Source organism: Desmodus rotundus, chromosome 12, assembly GCF_022682495.2.
Source record: "Desmodus rotundus isolate HL8 chromosome 12, HLdesRot8A.1, whole genome shotgun sequence".
NCBI lineage: Eukaryota > Metazoa > Chordata > Mammalia > Chiroptera > Phyllostomidae > Desmodus > Desmodus rotundus.
This window is the reverse complement of record NC_071398.1, coordinates 48,199,384-48,227,289: the sequence shown is the minus strand read 5'-3', so window position 1 is coordinate 48,227,289 and position 27,906 is coordinate 48,199,384. Positions and strand designations below refer to the sequence as shown.

At 41.1% G+C, this 27,906-nt stretch overlaps 1 protein-coding gene across 3 annotated transcripts; it reads left to right on the top strand.

The window, feature by feature from the left end:
• The first annotated feature begins 118 nt into the window (after positions 1-118).
• LOC112321250 (zinc finger protein 479-like) lies at positions 119-25,876 on the top strand. Of its 3 annotated transcripts, XM_053914961.2 has the most exons (7): positions 119-259; positions 883-972; positions 2,393-2,519; positions 2,882-2,977; positions 12,282-12,355; positions 20,904-21,024; positions 24,523-25,876. In XM_053914961.2, the coding sequence occupies exons 2-7, from the start codon at positions 904-906 to the stop codon at positions 24,600-24,602; spliced, it is 567 nt and encodes a 188-aa protein (XP_053770936.1). In that variant the 5' UTR covers positions 119-259; positions 883-903; the 3' UTR covers positions 24,603-25,876. The 3 variants fall into 3 exon arrangements, with proteins under 3 accessions (XP_053770936.1, XP_053770937.1, XP_053770935.1); XM_053914962.2 differs by lacking the exons at positions 20,904-21,024; positions 24,523-25,876 and adding an exon at positions 18,128-20,112; XM_053914960.2 differs by lacking the exons at positions 20,904-21,024; positions 24,523-25,876 and adding an exon at positions 13,193-18,120.
• Positions 25,877-27,906: the final 2,030 nt, after the last annotated feature.

The window sequence follows — 27,906 nt, the reverse complement described above, 5'->3', positions numbered from 1 at the left end:
AGAAAGGAGAAAGAAAACTCCCAGTGTGGTCTCCATGTAGGAGCTTATTGTTCCTGACTCTGCTACGACAAAGGGCAGGAGAGAGTGGCCTTTTCATCATGTCCAGGTCCTTCTGCCAGTGAGTGTGGTGGAAGAGGATTTAGGGGCTGTGGGGACCCCTTTGAAGGCACATCCTCAACGTGCACACTTGACTCCTCAGCACATCGTCCCCTGAGAAAACGGCCCAGAGCTTGAGCAGGGAGACATGGCTGCTTCTCAGGTAAACTGTGTGTCCTGGGTCAGAGGCTCGGTTTTTCCTCGTCACGTGAGTGGAATTAGAATTTGCAGCCGTTATTTTTCTACTTCTGATGCTCTTGCTTAGCGAGGTTGTCCTCTAATTTTTTCTTTGCATGATTTTCAGGGTCAACAGTTTATGTACTTTTATCTTTTGTTCCATAGTCTTCTCTTCATTATCTTTAGCTCCCTGAGGTCAAGAATTTCCACGTTTAATTAATGACCTTCAACTACTGAACACATCCCCACTGTGACAGATCGACACGGGCAGGCACCCATGTCCGGCGTCCCTGTTGGGACGGGCTCAGAGGCTCGGGAATTGGTGAGGAAGGGAATGTAGGTTTAGGTTCATGTGGCTGCACCATCAGCTCTGTAGATCAGGGGTAAGAAAACACACAGTTTACTGGGCAGGATAGCTCAGAAAGTTCTGACAAAGAAGAGTAGATAGAAGAGACTTGTTCGCTAGTTTTGTACAAAAGTCTTGGTACTTAAATGCATTGATTAGGGTACAAAACATGACAGGCACATATGAATTTGCATTTGCAAAAATTGATGTTTATTTATGATCATCTTCACATAACGATTTTCTTATTTCTATATTTTTGCCAGTAATGTCACAGCAGTGATGACATGTACTTCCGTGGGCCTGAGTCACCGCATACCCGCTGCTCCAGTCCACCTGATAGTCACCTGACTAAGGTGCTTTCTTAACTATAGACTTAAGTTTCCCTTTATCATTAACAAGGTTCTCGCAGGGAATTATTGAGAAATGTGATAAAACTCCCACATTTTATCTGCAAATTTTGTCATCATTTTACTTTGTTTGCTTTGGAAAATGAAGACCCTGCATTTATTTCCTCAAGATAAATGGCTTCAAACATGAAGGATTTAATCAATGAGGCCTTGTTCTTGTAAATTTTCATTACATTCCACACTCATGTCACAGACATATTCTACATTATCACTTTTTGTGTTCTCAAGAATGTTTATAAGAATCTTATTAATGTATGTTCAATTCCATTAAATTTCTAAGTAATAGCTTTCCACTAATGATACAGAAATATTTAAAAAGAAATAAAGAAAAACAAAAAGAAATAAAAGACTAAGAAACAATAGCTCTGACTTCCTTTTTACCATAATGTATGATTCTCTTCTTTTTTTATACAACACAGATGATTCACACATAAGCTTATGAGATTTACAGAATTGCACAATAATCTTAATTTCATTGACATGAACATTCTGTTTTTTATCACTCTTCAGTTGTACCTAGTTTCTGTGTGTGTCTCTGTATGCATGAAATATATATATATTTGAGATATTTTGTTCCTCTCTTCAGATGTTTCTGGTTTTCTTCTCAGTTACAGAAGGTGCAATGAACATCCATGAGGTCTCTACATGCATTTCTGCATGTTTTTTTAGAATTGTATATCAAATTTGGAATAAAACCAAAGTCTACCCATTACCGTATGTGTCAGAAAATATTCTCCAAACATAGGAAGAAGAACCTTGTTTTAAGATTATTTCTACAAAATTTTCAAATAAATTGTGACTGCTGTGTTCCTTATTTCTTGAAAACTATAAATTTTATAAAACTGTTTCAACTCAAAGATATATACGAGTTCTGTATTCTTTTCTGTACTATTCAGAAGTACGGACATGGACCAGAGACATTGCTGTCACTAGTAAAAAGTGAGCTTGTTAAAGATGTGGCAACACAGGCCCCATCCCAGAACTCCTGTATCAGAATCTGCTCTTTTACAAACCTTCACTTCTTTGTTATCTGAATTAAATGTGAATAAGTACTTACACTTTCAACTCACCATGACTTTTGTAGCTGAGAAATGTACACAGCTCATTCTGAGTGGTACAAATACAACACTCACATACATATGCCTGTGTCGATGCCTTCGTCTTAACGTTTATTTTCCCCAAAAGTAAAGACTCTGTTTTGGGTTTGTGGTAGGCAACCTCATTTCTCAGTGTTTGAAAATACAATAGAGTATATATCTGAGTCAAAATGATTTTAGTAAGTAATTCAGGGTACTGTTTTAGCTCAAAACCACTTCTCCTAACACTGTTTGCCTGTGGGATGACATAATGAACTCTGCTGTTTCAGGGGTCTTTGACCTTCAGGGACGTGTCAGTAGATTTCTCTCCAGAGGAGTGGGAGTGCCTGGACCCAGGTCAGCGGAAATTGTACATGGACGTGATGTTGGAGAACTACAGGACACTGGTCTCCCTGGGTGAGGATGACTTCCTTTTGGACTTCCTGCTCCACCCACAGGGTTTCCTTTTCTTTGTTAGTTTAACATCTTTTGGGGGCTTCTGCTTTGCGTGGGAGCCTTTCAGACTCTTGCTCTCAAGGGAGAAATTGGAGGTTATCCTGTGTGGACAGAAAAGGTTTTGTGAACAATGTAAATTAGAAACTTTTAGTGTCTGAAAACTTTACATGTGGTCTAGAATAATTAAGGTGGTACTGCAAACAGTATTTTGGAAAATCATTTTCTAGAATATTTTATATTACCAGTTTAATTACCTGAGAAGAAAGTGGAATGGGAAATGGGAAAATTTCCTCAACACTAATGATTCTTTCTCATATAAACAGATCTTTTTGTCTCTAAGCCAGTTCTGGTCACCTTCTTGGAGCAAATGAAGGAGAGCTGGATTGTGAACAAGGAAAAGACAGTATCCGCCCACCCAGGTAGGTGGGAATGGGGAAGCAGGTGACACAGGCGAGAGGCCCAAAGGTCATGGAGGAAGCCAGACCTTAAAGTGTAATTTGGGAAGCTGTTTTTCAGTGGAGAGGATGATGAGAAGCCCAGGTTTATTTCTGCTGCTGTCATAAAGGGCCAGTTTGTCTCCAACATGTCCGGTGACCTCTCTCATCCTGTTAGCACTTGGGGCCAAAGTCTTCCCCTTGGCTTGCGAGAGCCACCGTGGTCTGGCTTCTCTTGCATTGCTTTGGGGACCCTGGAACATCTGTGTACGTTGTTGTGAAATGTATGTTAAGCTTTTTTTTATCAACTTTTGCTTTTTTTCTCAGGGAAAGTGATTATGAAGGGAAAGGTTGGTGCAGAAATCCCAAGAACCCTGGGGACAGGTGTCATGTTTTCTGGTTTATAGACTCTAATACAGTGGAGGCTTCAAATAAGACCCTACCAAGTTTAGACTGACTCAGTGATTGCATCACAGCAAGATGCACCACCCAAAATGAGACAACCTAATTTTCTGCTTCACTTCAAAATGTCCTTTTGCTTAGTATGAAATAACAGAAGAAATTTATAGTGTATGTTTTAATTCCTTCATGTTAGAGTAGTTTACTGTGTTTATTTACCTCACAGAGTTCTTCAATAAGTTACTGCCATAGCTGACAACAACACTGCCCACCATGTAGGAAAGTCTCTATTGTTACCTGATTTCTTCATCATTTTCCTTTGGTGAGAAGTGAGTTGCAGAATTATTAGGCACTTCATATATTTTAAATTGTTTGGTGGTTCTTTGGTGCTCCCTGATTCTGCCCCTTGAGTGTGTTGCTTGTAGAAGTGGTAGGATTGCAGTCTAACATGGTCTTAGGCTGTCCACTGGTCTGGGTCCTCCCTGGAGGTGCAAGGTCAGCCACCACCTACAAATTGCCCGGGACCACCTGGCACGCATTACAGAGTGAAGTGCAGATGGCTCCTAATTCAGCTGGGTTTGTAGGGTCCCTGGAGAGGGCAAGATGTGATCCAAGGCCATGTGTGGCTAGTGCCGGCACGTGGCCACTGAGTGAGAGGTACGGGGCATGCAGAGACCAGATCCAGCTTGTGTGAAAGATTTAGGAGAGTCTGAACCATGACGCAAGAGGGGCCGTTTGTGTGGAAAAGCTACTGGACACGGCTTGGGTGGGTTGTCAAGTTAATGGGGAAGGTCTCAGGGAATCATTGGGGCAGGGCTGTAGCATTGGCCAGGTAGGCAGAGACTCAGATATGGCACTTTCCTTCTATCTCCCTGGTGGGGAGGGCTCAGCAAGGGAACAATGGCCTCAGACAGGACTTCTGTGTGGGGGAAAGCTGCTCCTCCAGCCTTAGCCCTGAAGCCAGACAGTTGAGTCCCTCCCTGAATGTCCCTAGCACCTTTCAGTCTGCTGTCCCAAGGCTAGAGGTCAGAGCGAGTGAGTCCCAACAAGTCTGTGTCAAGCCCTTCAGGAGGAAGACTTGGACTTCAGCATCTCTCAGTCTCACTCAGCTACAATCCTCACTGGTTTTCCATCGCGTTTCCTTTTCAGTGATAGATTCCCCAAATTTAGTTGAGTTATGTTTTGGTTTTTATTCATGTATTAGAGAAGTGAATGATAGTTTTCAACTCAGTACACTTAATATATTGTGGGACTTAATGAAAATATGAATCAGCCATATGTCATTTGCCATTAAAATTATGTGCTCATTTGGTTTTTACTCTGTGTTTATGACTTACTATATTTTGCCGTGTAACAAGGTCCTGTGTATAATGCCCACCACATATTTGGCCCAAACTTTCAGGAAAAGAGTATCTTTCATTTTAATTTTTAAATTCAATCCTGTATTTATTTATATTTATTTAGCTACTTGTTTTTTTGTATTATGAAGGCATTTTAGCATTTTTTTAAACATTATGGTATAGGAAATTTCATTAACAAATTATTACATAACACAAGAACTTGAAAAGGTTATTTCAAGTACTACCCATGTATAATGTACATCTTTAGTTTTCCCTCAAAAATTTGGGCAAAACAGGGCACAGTGTATGTGGCAAAATATTGTATCTTGTTTTTTTTCTGTGCTTCATTAATGGTCAACGTTTGTGTTGTCCAGTGTAGTTACTGTAATAGGGTTAATTTTATATCAGTTCGTGGGTGAATTTATATTCTCTTTCTGTGAGATAAAAACATCCCTAAATTGAATATAATTTTTGAAAAGTTTAATAACTGTCACTTTTAGAAATTTTTTGTTTTAAAATTTGATAAAAATCATGTGAGCACAAATCCAGCATCTTTTTTTCAGTATATTTCATTGACTATGCTATTACAGTTGTCCCATTCTTCTCTCCCCTTTATCGCCTTCCAACCTGTACCCTTCTTCCCTCCATCATTCCTCTCCTTAGTTCATATCCATCAGTTGTACACATAAATACTTCGACTTCTCCATATCCTATACTATTCTTAACCTTCTGCTCTCTGTTTTGTACCCACCATTTATTCTTCTTTTCTCCTGTACCTCTTCCCCCATTCTTCCCCCAGCCCCTCCCCACTGATAACCTTCCCTGTGAGCTCCATTTCTATGATCGTGTTCCTGTTCCACTTGTTTGCTAGTTTGTTTTTCTTTTTGTTTTTCTTTAGGTTCAGTTGTTGATAGATGTGAGTTTGTGGTCATTTTACTGTTCATATTTTGGATAATCTTCTTTCTCTTAGATAAGTCCCTTTAGCTTTTCATAGAATAAGGGCTTGGTGATGATGAACTCCTTGAACTTGACCTTATCTGAGAAACCCTTTATCTGCCCTTCAATTCTAAATAATAGCTTTGCTGGACCAACTAATCTTGGATGTAGATCCTTGCTTTTCATAATTTTGAATACTTCTTTCCAGCACTCTCTTGCCTGTAAGGTTTCTTTTGAGAAATCAGCCAATAGGCTTATGGGAACTCCTTTGTAGGTATCTGTCTCCTTTCCTCTTGCTGCTTTTAAGATTCTCTCTTTATCTTCCATCTTAGGTAAATTAATTTTGATGTGTTTTGGTGTGTTCCTCTTTGGATCCATCTTGTTTGGGACTCTGAGCTTCGTGGACTTATATGTATATTTGTTCTGCAGAACTGGGGTAGTTTTCCTTCATTATGTTTTCAAATAAGTTTTCAATTTCTTGCTTTTCCTCTTCTCTTTCTGGCACCCCTATGATTCGGATGTTGGAACAGTTAAAGTTGTCCCAGAGGTTCCAAAGACTCTCCTCATTTTTTTTGAATTCTTGTTTCTTCATTCTGTTCTGGTTGAATATTTGTTTTTTCCTTTTGTTCCAAATGGTTGAATTGAGTCCCAGTTTCCTTCCCTTTACTGTTGGTTCCCTGTATATTTTTATTTATTTCACTTTGTATAGTCTTCAGTCCCTCCTTTATTTTGCATCCATACTCACTCATCTCTGTTATCAGTGTTTTGAACTCTGCATGTGATAGGCTGGCTATCTGTTGTTTAGTTCTTTATCTGGAGTTTTGATCTGTTCTTTCATTTGGGCCATATTTCTTTGTCTCTGTGTACCTGTTATGTTATAAGGAGTGGAGCCTGAGGTACTGGGTAGCTTGGGGCAACCCACTTCACTGCATTGTGGCAGTGTATTCAGGGGAGGTATCAGAGAGGGAATGGTGGAGCTTGGTTGGGTCTCCCCATTTTCAGTCACTTCCCCCACTATGCACAAACAAAGAGAATATGACCTTCTGGTGCTCATTCCCTGGTGGGTGGGCTTGTGTACTTTTAGGAACCCATTTTTCCCCTCCAACAAAATCTCCTGTGAGATTGGCAGTCTCTCCCGCCTCTGCAAGCCCCCACAGGTATTGACAGCCAGAGTTTTTGAAGCTTTCTGTTGCCAGCTGGAACCCTAGATTGCGTAGTCTGTGTGGCTCCCCAGTTGTTCCTCCTGGTGTATGTGCACTTAAATGTGGGACTGCCCTTCCACTAGCCACCACCTCACCCACCCTGTCTGCCTGCTGCCGACTTACCACAAGTCCTTTTAGCCCTGGCTGCCCATCTCTGCCCCTCCTACCAGTCCAGATTAATGCTGCTTCTTTAACTCATTGGTTGTTGGCTTCTACACAGTTCAATTTTCTGGCAGTTCTGCTTGTTTTTTGTTTTTGTGTTGGTTGTTATCCTTCTTTTGCTTGTGTGAGGAAGCAAAGCTGTCTGCCTACGCCTCTATCTTTGCTAGAAGCCCCCCCCCAATCTAGCATCTTAACCATCTATAACTGTATAGTCCATTCATGCTAAGTGTACTCTCTTTGTTGTCTCTGTGATCTCTTGCAACTTCCATCTGGTAGAAATGTCTCAGTGTACATTAAACAACCATTTCCTCTTTTGTCTTAAAACCAAGACAGATGTCTTTGTTTTTTTCCTGTGAGGTGGACTCCATCAGATTACTTACCTAAATGCACCCTATAGTATCTGTCTCTCTGTGACTCATGTGCTTCACTTAAAAAACGTCCTCAATCTTTGTGCTTGTGCTATGTAGTATTATGATCTTTTTCAATTTCCTGACAGAATACAACTCCTTTGTATGTATATACTATATTTTTTAATCTATTTATTTATGCATAGACATGGGGTTTCTTCCAACTATTATATGCTTTTGTGAATTGTACTACAGTCAACACAGGTGTGCCAATGTCTCTTGCAAATCATCCTTTGAATTCTTTTGGACAAATACCCAAAAGCAGAAGTATACAATTAGAAAACAATTCTATTTTAATTTTTTTAACAAGATTTTTATTTATTTATTTATTTTTAGAGTGAGGAGAAAGGAAGGAGAAAATGAAGGAGAGAAACATCAATGTGTAGTTGCCTCTTGAGGGCCTCCCACTGGAAACCTGGCCTACAACCCAGGCATGTGCCCAGACTGAAATCAAACCAGCGACCCTTTGGTTCACAGGCCAGCTCTCTATCCCACTGAGCTACACCAGCCATACCTATTTTTAATTTTTTGATATCCCACTTGTTATTGATAGTGTTTGTACCAATTTATCTTTCATTCAGTCATGTACAGGGTCCATTTTCTCCACATTTTTGGAAAACACTTAATATTGTTTTTTTTTTTTTTATTCTGTTCATTTTAATTGTGATTTTGTGTGTGTGTGTGTGTGTGTGTGTTTTTTAGTAGAGAGTGCAAACATATGTCTCTTGGTTGTACCTAAAGAACCACAGGAAAGATGCAGAGACTTGAGTAAACATACATCAGGCAAGAAGGTCTGTGAATGACTTCTTCAAAGAGCAGTTTTGGCTTTGCAGCAAAATTGTGTAGAGGTTAACAAGTACTCACACATGCATAACCCCCACCCTTTCCCAGTGCCCCCCACCTGAATAGTACACTTGTGATATTTATGAAGTTACATTGGTCCATCCTCATTGGCTGAAGTTCATGTTCTTTGGTTAAATACTAAGGAGCACAGTTACTGGATCATGTAATAATTGTATGTTTAGTTTTGTTAGAACCTCCAAACTCTCTTCCCTAGGACTGTACAATTTGACATTTTCACCAGCCATGAATGAGAGTTGCGGTTGCTCCACATCCACAGCGGCATTGCTGTTGTCAGCACTGTTTGTTTAGTTTGCATAAGCATTTCCTTACTGACATCTGATGTGGAGGTTCTTTTCAGATACTGATTTTCTATCGATATATCTTCTTAGTGTGCTTTCTTTTAAGGTGTTTGAGCCTTTTTAGTGGTTTGTTCTCTTGTCACTGTTGAGTTTAAAACATTTTTGTATGTTACACCTAATCCTGTATGTGTCGTCTTTAGCAAATATTTTTTTTCTTAACTGTGGATTCTCTCTTTTTTATTTCTCATGATGAGGATCATATTTTTGTTTGTTTTTTTCTTAATGTTTTAGTTAAGACATGGGAATTTAAATCTTAATAATACAGAATGAAAAACAAAGATGGTTAAGAATGTGTCTTGAAGAAGTGTGATGTGCGTACCATGAAGATTCTTCATAATCAATAACTTGGAGATTATGTTTGCAGTTATATTTTTGAATATAGAATATAAACATAGAGTCACATCATGAAGGGGGATGTGATGAGATAATCACTTTTTGACGTTACATGTCCACTAAATAACATTTTTAATTTCTTCCAAATTGTACAGTACCAAAAGAGCAATGGTCATTTTGTTCAGTTTTATATCTTCACTATTGTAAGGAATGCTGCAGCTGATATGGGTGTATAAATACTGCTTTGAATTTGTATTCTCATATTCTTCGGGTAGCTCCCCAGAAATGGAATTGCTGTGTCCTGTGGTACTTGTTTTGTCAGTTTTTGAGGAACCTTCATCTTGTTTTCTGTAGTGGCTGCTTGGGTGTTCTCATTTCTCTGTATCATTGTTGATGCTCGTTTGTTGATTTATTGGTAATTGCCATCCTGTTACATGTGTTGTGTGATGATGTTTCATTGTAGGTCCAGGTTGCATTTCTCTGATGATGAATGGTTTGAACATCTTTTCATATGCCTATTGGCCATCTTTCTGTCCTGTTTAAAGAAATATCTATTCAGGACGTCTACCATTTTTTAATCAGATTGTTTGATTTTTTTCGATGTTGTGTAAGTTCTTTATATATTTTGGATAATTAGCATCATTGGTGGATAACTTTGCCTATTTGGTAGATTGGTGCTTTGCTTCTTTGTTTTGTTGATGGTTTCCTTTGTTGTGCAAAAACTTATTTTGTCGTAGTCTCATGTGTTTATGTTTTTTCTTGTTTGCTATATCTACCTACATATGTACACAAACATATTTGTAAGATCTACAGCAGGTATCATTGACTTTCCTTTATTCCAGTGTTTTCGTAGTTCCAGGTCTTACATTCTGGTTTTTAGTCCATTTGAATTTATTTTGGTGCATGGCATAAGAAAGTGGTCTAGTTATGTTATTTTGTGTGTGTTAGTTCAGTTTCTCTCGCACAACTTATGAAAGAATCTGTCTGTCCTCATTGTGTGCCCCTGACTTTTTTCTTATGGATTAGTTTATCATATGTCTTTGGTCATTTGTAAAATTGAGTTTCTTCTTTTACCATGGTGTTTTTTAAAGATCTTTATATATTCAGAATTCTAAAGATTTAGAAAATACATGCTTTGCATTCATTTTCTTCCATTCCACAGGTTGTGTTTTTCACCCACTGATGATTGGCCTTAATGTGCAGAAGTTTTTCTGTTTGGTATAATCCCATTTGTCTCTGTTTACTTTGTTTACCTTTCCTTTTGGTGTTGTAGTAAAAAAATATTTCAAAATCTTTTTTATACCTTTTCATTTAATAGATTAACAGTTACTGGTTTATGTTAAATTTTTCCTCCATTCTTATTTACTATTTGAATATTATTTCATGTGTGGGTCCAACTTTACTCATTATTTTACACATGGACAACCAGTTTTTTCAGCATTCTTTGATTATGTGAATATCCTTTTCTTATTGGGTTGTGTTTAGCATCCTTGTTGAAGCTCCTTTGACCTTGTATGGGAGAAGTTGTACATAGGCTCTTTCATCCACCTTGCTTAATTATTTACATCTGCCTTAATGGTTTTTATTATACTTTATTGATAAAAGCAGCTTTGACATACGTTTTTTAAAATATTTTATTTATATAATTTTATGGAGAGGGCATTGAGGGAGGAAAAAAGGGAGAGAAACATAGATATGCGAGAGAAACCTCACTTGGTTGCATCTGTCTTGCTTCCAACGGGGAGATGACCTGCATCCCACGCATCTGCTCTGACTTGGTATTGAATGGGCCACCTTTTGGGGGGAATGATGCTCAACCCACTGAGTTACAGCAGTCAGCCCCCATATTAATTTTAGAATGAACTATTGTATATTTGCCAAAAGTGTCATTGGGATTTTGATGGGTATTATGTTTAGGATCACCTGGGGGTACTACTGATGGCTTACACTGTTATCATTCCAATTTATGATCATGGGATACATTTTATTAAGGTTCTTAGTTTACTAATTCTCTTGTGAAAAATCTGCATAGTTCCCACCGATAAAGTCACTGAAGAATCTTTATTCGTTTTTGGTTGTTTTTTTTTTTTGTCAGCACCAATATTGGCCTTTGCAGTCCCCCTGACTTTCTTCCTTGTGTTCTTGTATACCTATCTCTGTTTTCTTGAGGTCTTCATCTTCTTATACAGGCCATTTCGTACAAGTCTATGTTTGGGATCTTTTTCTGTGTGTGTGTAATCCGTTGGATCATAAATAAAGACAAAGCCAGTTGGCTTGCCACCTCCAAATTGGGTTCTGAATCCAAACACAAAGCTGACATCTGGGGTGGTCCTACACCCTTTGGCTAGCTTTTTTAAAAAAATTGCTTGAAGAAGAGGAACACATATGCCATGACCAAGTACTATTTATCAAAATAGACTATATAACTGTGAGCTTTCATATTTGAAAATATTACCTCTAGCTCTGGTTGTGGTTTCTTGGTTTTCTGGTGCAATCTATCAAGAGTCAGAATTCTGTTTCAATCAAATATATTATGCTGAAAGGCAACATAAAACACAAGAGTCATTACCCTGAGATAGAGTGGCCAGGAAATCAGTGAAAAGAATGGAGAACAACAGGAACTACTACTATAAAGGACACATGGACAAAATCAAGGGGGAGGGTGCAGGCAGGGAAGGGAGGTGGGTTCGGATGGGGTGGGGTGAAGGGATGGGGAGAAAATGCAGACAACTGTAATTGAATAACAATAAAAATTTAAAAAAACAAAAAAAAGAATGGAGAATAGAGCTCTAACTCGAAACACTTCAGCTAAGAAGTAATTGATCAACGGTTCCATATCCCTGGAAGGGAAGGAAATTATATCAATACATGCTACATCCTTAATGAAACGAACAATTGCTACTCTTTTGGCATGCCTTTCTCTGTAATCAGAGGGATCTAGGCCACAATGTGATCAGCACGCACAAAATCACACTGCAAAGACCAGTCCCATAATAAAAGTAAAGTTATTTGCTTCATTAATTTAACTACTTCACATTTTTGTATTCACCCATAAATTACTGTGTCATTTATGATGGTGACCAATCTTCAGGCATCCAAGGAAGAAAACTGAATTTTTCATTAATTGAATTTTTTTCTTGAATACAAACTTTTCGATGTAACTTTTTCTCATTATACCTTTTATTTCTTTGAACATTTAACTTCCTTTCAGAGTACTCAAAAATGGAATGTAGTCAAAACCTGCTGGTAAGCTCAGTGTATGCTCCTCAGAGTGTCAAAGCTGTGAAACTTTGTTTTGTCCCTTTCAGCTATGTCATCTGAAGACAACCATGCCTTGCTGACAAAGCCAGGGGTGGAAGATTTATTCTCTAAAGTAATACTGGTAAGATACGGAACGTGTGCCTTTGATAATGTAATGAAAGCCTGATAAGAATGTGTGATGAGAAAAAAGGATGTTAAATAACTTAGGACAGTTATTCCTTGAAAAAATCCTTGTTACCTCTACCGGTCAAAAATAGTACATATTAGGGAAATATCTGACTTTAAGTCAGTGACAATACAGATAAATGTGTGTCTAAGTGTGAAGAGTAGAGACAGTTTTCTGTGTGTATATATTCTTGCAAAGGCAGTCAGGACATTTAGGAACTCACATAATCAATCCATGGTGTGAATAGTCATTAGAATTGATTAAATTCTAGATTTAGATTAAATTTTCAGTCAGTGCCATCTAAAATTTAGTGATATATAATGCACATAGACAATTTAAATGTGATCAGTTTCACAATCTTTTTATTAAAGGGTGATTATACGTTGTTGAGAAATAAGGGTTGTTTTCATATTTAAATATGTATCATGTTGTATACTTGGGTGATTTTTTTTAATGATTCATTTTTAGAGAGAGGGAAGGGAGGGAGAAAGAGAAAGCCAAACATTGTTTTGTGAGAGAAACCTCAGTAGGTTGCCATTTATACACACCCCTATGGTAAATGGAACCGATGACCCAGGCTAGCTCCCTGATTGGGAATAGAACTGGCAACCCTTCACTTTGTGAAACAATGTTCAACCAACTAGTCCCACCCTCCATGGCTGGGAGTGTTTTTTATACATACAACCAACCATGTTTAGTAGATACCACAGAATAGTTATTTGGGAATAAGTGTACATATTTAATGGAATTGTAGCTGTTGCTAATGGCCTTTCTGTCTTCATTACTTACCAGAGTACATATAATGAAGGTGGAAGTTACCAAGGTAATGAACACTGGAAAAATTTTGACCATGGGTTTAATCCTTACAAACATCAGAATCTTCAGCTTCCAGACAACCATTATAAAGGCCAAAAACTCTTTGACAAAATGTCAAATTACAGTACACATCAGGTTATGCCTATTGTGGAGAAAACAAACAAACAAGGTAAATGTGTCCAGTCTTTGAAGCAATCTTCCAATCACATTAAACAAGGGAATGTTGGTACCGGGGAAGTCACTTACAAATGTGTACCATGTAGCAGAGTCTTAAGTCATATACTCAATCGAAATAGATTTAAGAAGTGCCAGACTGGAGAAAACAACTATGAACATAAAGAATGTGGAAAAACATTCATTTGGCCTTCAGGTCTTACTGTACATCAGAAGATTCATACTGGAAAGAAGTTCTACAAATGTAAAGCATGTGGCAAAGCCTTTAAAAGGCATTCATGGTTTACTCGACATGAGAAAAGAATTCATAGTGGGGAGAAACCTTACCAATGCAGAGAATGTGGGAAGGCCTTTAGCAAGTTGTCATACCTTACACGGCATGAGAAAATTCATACGGGAGAAAGGCCTTACAAATGTAGAGAATGTGGTAAAGCCTTTAGCCAGTCCTCAGGCCTTATTCAACATCAGAAAATTCATACTGTGGAGAAGCCTTATAAATGTAGAGAATGTGGGAAGGCCTTTAGCAAGTTGTCATACCTTACACGGCATGAGAAAATTCATACGGAAGAAAGGCCTTACAAATGTAGAGAATGTGATAAAGCCTTTAGGTGGTTGTCAAACCTTACACGTCATAAGAGAGTTCATACTGGTGAGAAGCTTTATCAATGTAGAGTGTGTGGTAAAGGTTTTAACCAGTCCTCAAAACTTAAATGTCATCACAGAATTCATACTGGAGAGAAGCCATATAAATGTAAAGAATGCAATAAAGCCTTTCGCCAGTCCTCAGCCCTTATTCACCATCAGAAAGTTCATACTGGAGAGAAGCCTTATAAATGTAGAGAATGTGGTAAAACCTTTACAGAGTCCTCAATCCTTACTAAACATCAGAGAATTCATACTGGGGAGAAGCCTTATAAATGTAGAGAATGTGGTAAAGCCTTTACGGAGTCCTCAACTCTTAATAATCATCAGAGAATTCATACTGGAGAGAAGCCTCATGAATGTAGAGAATGTGGTAAAGCTTTTAGGGTGTCCTCAACCCTTACCAAACATCAAAGAATTCATACTGGAGAGAAGCCTCATGAATGTAGAGAATGTGGTAAAGCTTTTAGGGTGTCTTCCACCCTTACTAAACATCAAAGAATTCATACTGGAGAGAAACCTCATAAATGTAGAGAATGTGGTAAAGCCTTTAGGGTGTCCTCAACCCTCATTCAACATCAGAAAATTCATGCTTTATAGAAGTCATAGATGAAGAGGATGTGGCAAATCCTTTAGCCAGTCCCCCACTGTTAGTGAAAATAAAGAAGTCATACTGTAGAAAACCCTTATTCACGTAGAGAATGTGCAAATCATTTAGCCAGCCCTCAAACCTTACTCAAGATTAGAAAATTCATACTGGTCAAACCCTTATATGTGTAGAAAATGTGGCAAGGCCTTTAACTAGGGTTTAAACCTTATTGGATATCAGAAAGTTTATACTGTACAAAAATTTTCTAGATGTAACAATTGTAAAGTTTTTAACAACACTCAAAACTCACTCAGCATCACAGAATTTATGAGACTGGAGAGAAGCGTTAGGAATATGTGAAATGCAGGAAATACAAAAAGAGACCTGCAGATACAAGGAATGTGATAAAGCCTTTTCTTTGCAGTGGATTCTTACTAGATTTTGTATAATTCATTCTCAAGAAGGTTTACAAATGTGAAAATGTGGAAAAGTCATTATCTGTCACTATTACTAAATATCAGAATTTAAAAAGGAGATAAATGTTACAAATGTAGATTATATAGCAAAGCCTTCATTTGCTTCTCAAAACATACTCATCCGATCATCATGGAGAGAGAGTTTGTGTTTCCGAACAGACCCGTGGGGCGGGAGTCCAAAGTATCGAATGGACTCCTTTTCTTGTTCCAGGGTCCCCCTGTTTTATATTCGCCTTGCCCACTGCCAGGGAGTTATGGCTCTCGATGTCAGAGATTAGTGAAAATGAAAGGAATTATTTATTCAAAGGTTGTACCAATTTACAGTAATGACTTAATGTCTTCATTAAAATCCCAAAGTCCCTTAAAACACCCACAAACCCACAGAGTCCTTCCTTCCCCCTTTGCCCAGTCCAGGGTACCATATCTTGGGAAAGGAAATAGAAGTTGATGGCTCTGGTAGCCCCTGGTTCTTCCCAGTAATCTGTGCTCAGCTGGCAGGCCTCCTATGGTTCCCAGCTCCATCAGCTGTGTTGCCAGCATCTCCAGTTAATCCATAACCATGTGGCACCTTTTCATGGCCCACCAGCAAGAGTCCTTTCACCCCAGTTCTTCCCACAACGTGTCTCCTGCATGCTTCTGAACTGCTAAGAAGAGCTCTGTGTTGCTGCTACATCTTGCTTTCCAGTTTCCGAAGCTGCATGGCAAAGGGAGCCCCAAAGCCAAAGTTGCATTGTCCCCTCTTACTCCAAGCTGTCACACAGGCACTGCAACCAACTGGAGCTGCCTTCCAGTTACATCCTGTGTGGAAGTCACTCCCATCTCCCTGGCTCAAAGCATGGCCACAGCTATTTAACATATCCATGAAACCAGTTAAAACTTATAGATATGTTAAATGACCATGGTTGAGGTTAGTTGCAAAACTTGCTGTGCAGAACAACTCTCAATGGCCCTTCTACGTGTGTCCCATCCCCCAGTTCAGACTTGTGGGCGGGGAGGACATCCTATATTTTCAATATTTCCTGGACACCCTGAGTTCTGGACCCTATCACAAATCCTTATTTGGGGCCCCCCACATGACTGCACCCTGTACACTTGGAGATGTAAAAAGTGTGGGAAAGCATTTTTATTGGCATTTGTACATTACTAAACAGATAACACATTGACAAAAGACAGAATGGGAAATGTAGCGATTTTTTCACTACTCTTGGCTATCTTACACAACATGAGACAAATCACAGTGGAGAGAAGCCTTACAAATGTAAAACATGAGGCAAAGCTTTAAAATGGCATTCATGTCTTAGTCTATGTGAGATGAATTCATACTGGGGTGAAATTTTGCAAGTATAGAGAATGTAACAAATCCTTTAGAGCATTAAGCACTTAACATCACAGGATTTATACTGTTTAGGAAGAAATAAATGTAGATAACGTGCAAAGCTTATATCCAGTCCTCAAGTTCTAGTGACCATCAGCGATATACTGGAGGAAGTTATGGACTGACTATGTGCAATGCCTTTAATTGCTCCTCAAAGCTTACTTGAAATTAGAGTATTCCTATTGGAGTGGAACCTTACAAATGTAGTGTGGGTGACAAAAGTTTTAATTATTATGGATCTTTTATCCAACATGAGAGAATTCATACTGAGGAAAAACCATACAAATATAGAGAATTTGGATAAAGTATTAACCATGATTCAAAACTTACTCAGTATTGGAGAATTCATGTGTCCCCTAAAGGGACACAATGAAAATATGAACAATTTAAAAACTTTCACCATTAGTCAAGCCTCATTCAACATTAGAGAGTTTATTTTGAAGACAAGTGCTACAGATGTATCAAACTCGAAGTCCTTAACCCTCATTCATACCTACTTAACATCCTATGCATGCTGGAGAAAAGCCAAAAAGATAAAAAATGTGGAAAAGCTTTAACAAGTACTCAAACCTTACTCAATATAAGAATTCATTCTAAAGAGAAAAAATATGAATGAAAAGAATGTTTAAAGCTTTTTTCCACATTAATTGCTTATTGGACATGTGAAAATTCATACGAGATGAAAATCTTAAAGGTCTGTGAACTCTTGTAAATTAGGTTGGTTTCAGTCATCCACTTTTCCATAGAAGACTGAGGACATAGTAATCCACAATATATAAACAAAATCTGAATGGAGATATTGTTTGTGGTTGACTCTGAACTTCATCGCATGTCACCATGAAGGCACACTGTTTGCATAAGAAAGAAACATTAAGCCCTGGCCAAGTAGCTCAGTTTGTTAAACCATTGTCCCAATTCAGCAAGATTGCAGGTTTGATCCCTGGTCAGAGCACATACGAGAAGCATCAATGAATGCACAAATAAGTGGAACAACAAATTGACGTTTCTCTGTCTCCCCTCCTCTCTGTCTCTGTAAAATCACTAATTTTTTTGAAAAGAGAAATATTAAGAATTTTTTTTTTTTTGTAATAAGTTTTGTTGGGATAAAATTCATGTACCCCTGGCTGGTGTGCTCAGTGGATTGAATTGGTTCATATTTGTGTGCGTGAATGTATAAATGTGCAAGTCAGTGGTTTTGGTAAATGTCATCATCATTTCATAAATAAGTGTTTTAATTTTAACAATTGAAATGATATCTTGAACTCTGGTTGGTGTGGCTCAGTGGACTGAGTGCCAGCCTGAGAACCAAAGGGTCACTGGTTAGTTCCCAGTTAGGGCGCATGCTTGGGTTGTGGGCCAGGTACCCTCACCAAGTAAGGGGCACAAGAGAGGCAACCACACATTGACGTTTCCCTCCCTTTCTCCTCTTCCCCTCTCTCTAAATATAAATATAACTTTTAAAAAAGGAAATGATATCTTGAATATATTCCATAGTTGTAATAGAAAGGTAGTAACATATTATGTGTATACATTAGTAAGCACAAATTTAATAACTAGTTCCATGTTGTTAAAGTATAACATTTTAAAATTTTTTCAGAGACTGCTTTGCCATGTAATTTTAAGGTTATGTCAGTTACATAACTTTTATTCTGTAGGTTCAATTCCAAAGGCCATGGAGTTTGGCAAGTTAACTCATAGCTTTGGACCTTAGGCAAGTATTTTCCCATGTCTCTGACATGTTTTCTTCTCTGTAAGATAGGAACAGCTCTGTTTCTAGTGAGCTATTATGTTGATAAGTTAAATGTAAACTATTTAAAGTAATGCCTAGCACATAGAACATATTCAGAACTTTTAGTTATTGCCCTGGCTGGCGGTGTTCAGTGGGTTGAGCGTCAGACAGTGAACCAAAAGGTCACCGCTTTGATTCCAGGTCAGGGTGTATGCCTGGGTTGCGGGCCAGGTCCCCAGTTGGGGATGAGCAAGAGGCTGCTGGTCAATGTTTCTGTCACACACCCTTGCTTTTCTCCCTTTTTACTTATTTCCCCTCTCTCTAAAATAAATAAATAAATACAATCTTTACAAAAATATATTTTCAAGCCTTGGCTGGTGTGGCTAAGTTGGTTGGAATGTTGTCCCATAGCCAAAGGGTTGCGGGTTTGATTCGTGGTCCGGGCACATACCTGGGTTGCAAGTTAGATCCCCTATCTAGGTGTCTACCAGACGCAGCTAATCGGTGTTTCCGTCACACATTGATATTTTTCTCTCTTTCCCTTCCTCTCTCTTAAAAAAAAAAAGGAAAGAAAATATTTTTACAATCAACAGCATGTTAAAACTCAAAACTGGCAAAGTCCAGATGAAGGACATGCCCCAATGTACTTTGAAGTAAGCTGTCAGTTGAATTAAATGGGTCCTGTGAATTTCTTCCTTTTGGAGAAAACAATCTCCAAAAGGAGACTTAGAGAACAGAATCAACACATTTGGCCTGAGGAGCATAAGGACCTTGCAGTGAATTTATAGAGCTAAAAATGCCTTGCTAAGAATTGTGGGTGGAGCTATTTGGTATCACACAAATTGCTACTCTTTTAATAGGCTGCTCTACTGTTGAGAGACCTACAAACTTGAACCATACAATCAGTGTGACCTGGTAGACTTACAGTAATTTTTGGGAGGGTAAGTATTTATAGGAAGGAAGTGAATGAGGAAAGGTGCTAATCTCACAAGAAAGGCATTGTTTGCAGTATTGTATTAGATGTGACTAGGTGAAGTCAGGAACAAGGAAACAAAGGGCTAGATATTTATTCTCAAGAGAACTGGAGTTAAGAAAAGGATGGGAGGGTTTATTAAGGTGTTAACTCTGTTCTACCATAATGACTGTGTCAAGTGAGGACTGCACATAGGCAGTGAATCAGAAAAATCTCATGAGACGCTTATACCATACTCGTCTGTGACTGAAGGCATGTGTAGGTTTGACTTGTTAAAATTCATTAGGAAGAGTAGTAGTAGTTTCTGTGAACAAAGGAGGGACAAATCATTTCTGGTGGAAGCTGCACTGTCTCATATTGTGATATGTCCAGTTCTCACTCTCCTGGGAAATTACATATCTACCTATTGATATTAAGCTTGCCTTAATAAGTCATGAGAGGAATTCCAGCCAATATGGAGGCACAGGTAGACACACTGTGCCTCCTTGCACAACCAAAAGAAGGATAACAACAATTTAAAAACAAAAAACAACCAGAACTGACAGAAAATCCAACTGCATGGTGTTGAGAGCTAGGCAAGAGACCTAGGCAATTATAAGCATTGCTAAGCAGAAAATCTCTTGAAGGTCACTAGAATGGATAAGGAAGAGAAACAAATCGTCATCCGAAATAAGCTTATCAACAGGAGGCAGGCAGATAGTTCCTCCTGAACCCAGAGCAAAATTCCTCCAGAGCCAAGAGCTATGCAGAGATAACAGCAACTCCCGCTTTTGTAACTTGCTTGCTTGCTTCTCACTGTATAAAAGAGCTAGCCTGTGAGCGTTCGGCGCGGCTCTCATTTGCAGCTCTACGGAGCACCGTGACTCCGGTCACTTTGGGAGAGTCCGCCCCTGCGCAGGTAAAAGCTTTGCTTGGCCAATAAACCGTCTATAAATCTCTTAAGAGTCAGAGTCTTTCGGTTCCTAGAACGAGAACCTTCGATCTCGCATATAACATTTGGAGGCCCCAGCGAGATTCTCTCCATCTAGGAACCGAAAGGGGAAAACCGAGCTCGGATAAGGAAAACCTGGCCAGGGGGTCTGGGCCCTGAGGTGGTAGGTGGGACGCCACTGGCAGTCCACCCAGGGGACTTCCAAGGAGGGGATGCCCTCGGGAGACGGAAACAAGGGGACGCCCTCGGGAGTGGGAGCTCAGCTGCCCGGAAGGGGGAGCTTGGCTCCCCGCGACAAGGGTTTTTTTGTCGCATCTGGTAATAGTTCCATTTTGCGCGCTGCAACAGTGTAGCGGGTAAGGTCGCATCTGGAACTAGTTTCATTTTGCGCTGCGCTGCGCTGCGATGTATGAGTGTGACAACCGCGGTATATCTAAATAGGAGTGTGAACATTGTGTTTGATTGTGTGAGGACAGAGTGTGTGGCTCCACCGGCAACAGCCTACGGAGCGTGCGTGGGCCCCAACCTTCGGTTCCTTGGTCTGTCATACGGCATAACAGCTGGGAGTTTAACCCGGATCCTACGAGGGCAGCCTTAGCTAAGACAGACCTAAGTCCTCGCGAGAGGAGAGGCCAGGCGGGCGAAGCGAATTGTCATTTCTGTTTGAATTGTCATTTCTGTTTGTGTTGTTTTGTGTGTTTGTCTCAGTTATGTGAAACTAACATGAAAATGGGCCAGTGGGAGTCCACCCCAAACTCCCCGCTTGATTGCATCTTGAATAACTTTTCTGATTTCCAGCGCCGTGCACGTGGCTACGTGAGCGTGCAGCTCGATCCGGAGTTCCTGCGGACTCTTTGCCAGCTAGAGTGGCTGACTTTTGGTGTCAGGATGGCCTGCAGAGGGGACTTTCGACCTCCCGGTATTGTTTGCAGTTCGGGCCACAGTTTATAGAGCCCCCCACCCTAATCAGATAGTTTACATCGATGTGTGGGTAGACATAGCCCCAGACAAGCCAGGCTATATTCAGAAATGTCTAAGAAGGAGTGCCTCCCGCGGAAGAACGGTTCTGTTAGCCGCGGGATGAGGAAACAAAAGAAATCCCCGGAGCCCTCCACGCCACGAGAGCAGAGGGTGCCTGAACTCTACCCCACACTACCAGGCCCTGGGGAGGACATGTTAGACCCCTTGAATGCGCTGCCTCCCTACCCTAGGAGGGAAGTGCCGCATTCTACCCAGCTGGAGGAGGGGGGGACACTCGCGAGCCCTCCTCACACCCAAGGGGGAACTAGATAAGGGGAGGAGGCTCCAGTATCCCCAGCACCTCTGGCACTTCTGCCACTCCGTGAGGCACCGCCCAGACCGGATGCCCCTGCCAGAGCACCCCCTCAGTTGATATATGTTCCTTTCTCCACTAGTGATCTGTATAATTGGAAACACCAGAATCCCCCATTTTCTGAGAAACCGCAGGAATTAATTTCCCTACTAGAAACTATATTTAGGACTCACCAGCCAACCTGGGATGATTGTCAGACTCTATTTACCTCAGAAGAAAGGGAAAGAATCTATAGGGAGGTTGCAAAGATTGTGTTGGGAGAAGGGGAGGGAACTGCTGCAGCTCGCCAAGAGCTAGAGGGTATTCTCCCTTCACAGCCTCCCAATTGGGACCCCAATACCACGGGAGGAAGGGATGCGCCCCTCCAGTACCGCCGAACCTTATTAAGAGGGCTTAAGGCAGCTTTGATATCTGCACCTGCACTGGCCTTGCCAAATTTAGGAAAGCCGTTCCAGCTGTTCGTGGCAGAAAACGGAGGCATTACAAAGGGAGTGCTGAGCCTGGCTTTAGGACCCTGGGGAAGGCCCGTGTCCTATTTGTCCAGGAGATTGGACCCAGTAGCCTCAGGGTGGCCAGCCTGCTTGCGAGCTCTGGCTGCCACAGCCATGCTAGTGAAAGAGGCCAGCAAGCTCACCCTTGAACAGAATTTGCAGATAATTGGGGAGTATCATATAGAGAGAATTCTGAAATCCTCTCCTGATCGCTGGTTGTCTAATGCACGGCTAACTCAGTACCAGGTGCAGTTGCTGAATTCCCCAGCAGTTCAGTTCCTGAAAAGCGCAGCCCTGAGTCCAGCCACCCTGCTGCCAGCCCCTGATCCAACCATCATGCATAGCTGCCATGAAATATTAAAGCGGGTCACAGGCGTGCGCCCAGACTTGCGGGATGAGGCATACAAAAAACCAGAGCTCACTCTGTTCTCGGATAGCAGTAGTTTCCTTAGGGAAGGGCAGCCCTACGCGGGGGCTTCGGTAACCACAGAAACTGAAGTCATTTGGCAGCAAGCCCTGCCAAAAGGAACTTCAGCCCAGAGGGCGGAGTTGATAGGGCGTTTGCAAGGTCTAATCTTCAGAAAGCTGCAGGATGTCCCTGCATATCTAGGGACTTTGAGTAGAAGATGCCTGTACTGGTAGGGACTTTTGGCTACCACGGACTGAGTTTAACTACTGACTTTAAGTACAGTCCTTCCCAGGGTGGGAAAGGAGCAGGGATTAAAGGTAGACTGTAGTTAAATCTGGATAGGCAAAAATATGTAGAAAGGTTGTGAAAGTTTTAAACCTGGAGGAAAGGAAACCTCAACTACTTGTTTTCTAGTTTTATATGAATGTGGTTTCATTTTGCTTCCATTTCTGATCAGAAACCCCCTGTATCTGAAGACCTAGTTAAGGTCACCTGAAGACCTAGCGAAGGTCGCCTGTAACCGGTTAGAGAGAATGCCTTTGCCACTCGGGACCCAGGAAGGGTCATTTAGGCCTGATGTATGTTTCAGCCTGAGGCAAAGGAGCATGTCTCTGCCAAGAGACTGGATCTGAATGGCATGTCTCTGCCGAGGCCCCAGTAGACGCACTGGTGCAAGAGGATGCCTCTACCTGTGTACTGTTCTTATAGAACTCTGTGTTTTGGATTTTGTTCTGTATCTTCTCTGAAAAGAAAATTGAGGATTCCAGGGATGGTAAAACTTCACACTCTGTAGGAAAGTGAACAAGGGAAAGTGCAAGATATATAAATGAAGAAGGTGTATGAAAGGATATCAGAAGGAAAAGGATTTTCCTTTGCACTTGGTATTTTTCTCCCTATCTGATCCCTCCAGAATTTGGCATTCTGAAGGAGTAATGGCATAAGGTTTCTCTGCATAAATCCATTAAGACTGGTCATTAATGGTGGTTTGTTAACCGATACTTTGACTGGAATGTCACGCCTAAAGGAGGCATGTCTGGGTTCTGGTTGTCACCAGGAAGCCCCGAGGAACTAGGATTGACTTGCGAAGCTAGCAAAAGCCCACAGGAAGAAGCCTGGTACCTTTGTTAATTGTGCGGTTGGTAGCAGTCTTTCCAGGGAAGGAACGAAGGTTGCTTTCCTGAAAGATAGATAAAAAGGAACCTGTAGGCACAACGGAAGCCTCCAGGATTTAAGTGAAACAACTGGTACAGGCGAAGCCAGGTGGCAGATGTGTGGCTCTGCTTCTGTGCCCCGAGGGGCAGACTAAAGGTCAGTCTAAAGGTTCCCTGAGTGAGTTCCAGCGAGGCGAACTTAAAGATCATAGGCGATCCAGGCTGCTCTTGGTGTGTTTATGCAAATAAACAGGCAGAATTAAAAGTTGGACTCAAAGTAGTCACTTTAATAACAATAAGGGTGATCCTAAGGAGAAAAATCATGGTCTAAGGAAAATCACAATGCTCAGTATTGGATATTAGAATCATGCAGCTAACTGTCTTAAAAGTCTGTTTTCATTTGAAAGTTGAAACTGGGTTTGTAATATCACCGAAGATGTTCAATTTACAGGCACGAAGGGCCTGTCAAATTGCCATTGTTAGATGTCATTGCAGCAAGGGCCTTGCAACTGAATGTCTTCCCAAAAGACAGTCTCACCAGCATAGAGACTGGCTTAGGAGTGGTTGTGTAAATTAACCTGTGTGTTCCTCCTTCTGTTTTCACTGGGCGTGGGACTATGGCCTCATTACCTGAGCGATTGGTTGCAGTATAGGCCTCACTTAAGGAGCCCACCTTCATCATCTCCCCCTGAGACTCAACTAGTTTAGTTAAACTAGGTAGTTTGGTTAGTGAAGGGTTCGGGTGGTCTGTAGGCTTCACTTCAGAGCTTATCTTCCCTTTTCTGTCCTAATAGCCAAAACAGAAAGGGCCCAGAGATCTGAAAGGAGGGAAATCCTGATATATTCCCCTCAGCCCGAGCAAAGTGTAGTGAGCCACAGGGTTTTGGATAGGTGTAGCATGTCTCATACACCTTCCTCCAGATGAGCCATTCTTTACCTAGGTGCCTGCCTTTGTTATTCAGTATTGATTTAATTGACACAATTATGATTTAATTGTGCCTTCCAACTCTCTTGCCAAATCTGTCACCTCCAGAATATGATGAGGATGCCAACTGTCCAGTAATGCCAGCCTTTGGACACCGAGCCTGCAACTTCGCAGTGACAGCCAACTGACTTGGATTCTGTAAGGTCCTTCCCCTTACAGGAAAGGACTCCCTCCGTGCTGCACCCCCTTTCAGAGCACCCCTGGCCCAAGGTTAGGTAGGACAACGTCCATGTCCAGCCGGAAGCAGTTACAAGAAGATGAGACCTTCGTCCATTGTCCTTTATATAATTATAAAGGGGTTATATATCTGAAAGGAAGGATTGAAGCAGGGTGCAGCCAAGAGGAGGGCCCAGGAAGGGATTTGTAATAGGGTCCAGAACTCAAGGTGTCCCATTGTTTGCCACCAATTTCTTATCCAGAGTTTTGTATAACTGGGTACATAATTCCCCAAGTGTATCTCTATGCAGGAAACCCAGATTTTGTTCTCCCCTCCAGGACTAGGGAGAGGAGAGCTCCCCTTATACCCATAGTAGCCACTGTTAGGATCTTAGGGTCCCCCACACTCAGTGCCGCAGCCCTTATTCAGGGAGAATTAGAGTTGAGACAGCTTTTGCGGACTTTCTCTGAGGACATATCTCTGCTGCAAGATCAGGTAGCTGATTTAGAAAGACAGGTAGACTCCTTAGCAGAGGTAGCTCTCCAAAATCGGAGAGGATTAGATTTATTGTTCTTAAGGAAAGAAGAATTATGCACAGCATTAGAAGGAACTTGTTGCTTTTATGCTAATCATTCAGGGATAATTAGAGATAGTATTAAGGTCTTAACCCAGAGACTAAAAGAACAAGAAAAGCTGGAAGAACCAACGTGGTACGCAGGAATCTATAAGATGTCCCCATAGCAGACTACCCTGATTTCCCCTATTAGTGGGATTTTATTAATTATACTCCTCTGTTTAACCTGTGGCCCCATCGTCATTAGTATGATTCAAGTATTTGACTCATAAGTGCCAACAAGGAAATGGGGGAATGTTGAGAGCTAGGCAAGAGACCTAGGCAATTATAAGCATTGCTAAGCAGAAAATCTCTTGAAGGTCACTAGAATGGATAAGGAAGAGAAACAAATCGTCATCCGAAATAAGCTTATCAACAGGAGGCAGGCAGATAGTTCCTCCTGAACCCAGAGCAAAATTCCTCCAGAGCCAAGAGCTATGCAGAGATAACAGCAACTCCCGCTTTTGTAACTTGCTTGCTTGCTTCTCACTGTATAAAAGAGCTAGCCTGTGAGCGTTCGGCGCGGCTCTCATTTGCAGCTCTACGGAGCACCGTGACTCCGGTCACTTTGGGAGAGTCCGCCCCTGCGCAGGTAAAAGCTTTGCTTGGCCAATAAACCGTCTATAAATCTCTTAAGAGTCAGAGTCTTTTGGTTCCTAGAACGAGACCCTTCGATCTCGCATATAACACATGGAAGTCCGACAACCAAGGAGATAAAAAGAAACATTCATCCAGACCGGTAGGAGGGGCAGAGATGGGCAGCCGGGCAGAGAGGACTCGAGGCAAGGTGGCAGCTGGCAGAGACAGTGAGGTGGTGGATTGTGGAGCGGGGTGGGCAAAGTTGCAGCTGGCTGGCGAGGCAGTAGTTGATGGACTGGGTGACAGACCGCACAACCAGGAGTTCCAGCGCAGGGAAATAAAGCCTCAAACCTCTGATTGAAAACACCTGTGGGGGTTGAAGTGGCAGCAGGAAAAACTCCCAGCCTCACAGGAAAGTTCATTGGAGAGACCCACAGGGTCCTAGAATGTATACAAATCCACCCACTCAGGAAGCAGCACCAGAAGGACCCAATTTGATTGTGGGTAGTGGAGGAAGTGGCTGAAAACCAGCAGAGTGGAGCAAGCGCCATTGCTCCCTCTCAGACCCCTCCCCTACATAAAGCGTTACCCTGCTCTGGTAAACACTTAAGGCTCCGCCCCTCTATGTAACAGGCGCACCAAGACCAAAAAAAAAAAAAAAAAAAATGGCCCAAATGAAAGAGCGGATCAAAGCTCCAGAAAAAATACAACTAAGCAATGAAGAGATAGCCAACCTATCAGATGCACAGTTCAAAACACTGGTAATCAGAAAGCTCACAGAATTGGTTGAATTTGGTCACAAATTAGATGAAAAAATGAAGGCTATGCTAAGAAAAACAAAGGAAAATGTGCAGGGAACCAATAGTGATGGGAAGGAAACTGGAACTCAGATCAACATTGTGGACCAGAAGGAAGAAAGAAACATCCAACCAGAACAGAATGAAGAAACAAGAATTCAAAAAAATGAGGAGAGGCTTAGGAACCTCCAGGACATCTTTAAATGTTCCAACATCCGAATCATAGGGGTACCAGAAGAAGAGGAAGAGCAAAAAATTGAAAACTTATTTGAACAAATAATGAAGGAGAACTTCCCCAATCTGGCAAAGGAAATAGACTTCCAGGAAGTCCAGGAAGCTCAGAGAGGCCCAAAGAAGCTGGACCCAAGCAGGAACACATCAAGGCACATCATCATTACACTACCCAAGGTTAAAAATAAGGAGGGAATCTTAGAAGCAGCAAGAGAAAAGGACACAGTTACCTACAAAGGAGTTCCCATAAGACTGTCAGCTGATTTCTCCAAAGAGACCTTACAGTCAAGAAGGGGCTGGAAAGAAGTATTCCAAGTCATGAAAGGCAAGGACCTACCTCCAAGATTGCTCTATCCAGCAAAGCTTTCATTTAGAATGAAAGGCAGATGAAGTGCTTCCCAGATAAAGACAAGTTAAAGGAGTTCATCATCACCAAGCCCTTATTATATGAAATGTTAAAGGAATTTATCTAAGAAAAAGAAGATAAAAAATATGAACAGTAAAATGACAGCAAACTCAGTTATTAACAACCACACCTAAAACCAAAACAAAAGCAAACTAAGCAAACAACTAGAACAGGAACAGAACTACAAAAATGGAGATCACATGGAGGGTTATCAACAGGGAAGTGGGAGGGGGACAGAGGGGGGAAAGGTACAGAGAATAAGTAGCATAAATGATAGGTAGAAAATAGACAGGGGGAGGGTAAGAATAGTATAGGAAATGTAGAAGCCAAAGAACTGATATGTATGACCCATGGACATGAACTATAGGGGGGAGTGTGGGTGGGAGGGGGGAGTGTGGGTGGGAGAGGGTGTGCAGGACGGAGGGGAGTGAAGGGGGGGAAATGGGACAACTGTAACAGCATAATCAATAAAACATATTAAAAAAATAAGTCATAAGATATATAAAACTAAAATAAAGAAGAAATAGGGATTTGTGTCCTGGTTGGTGCCACTTAGTGGATTTAGTGTGGGCCTGCGAACCGAAAGGCTGCCGGTTCAATTCTTGGTCAGTGCACATGTCTGGGTCTCGGGCCGGTTCCCCTGGTTGGT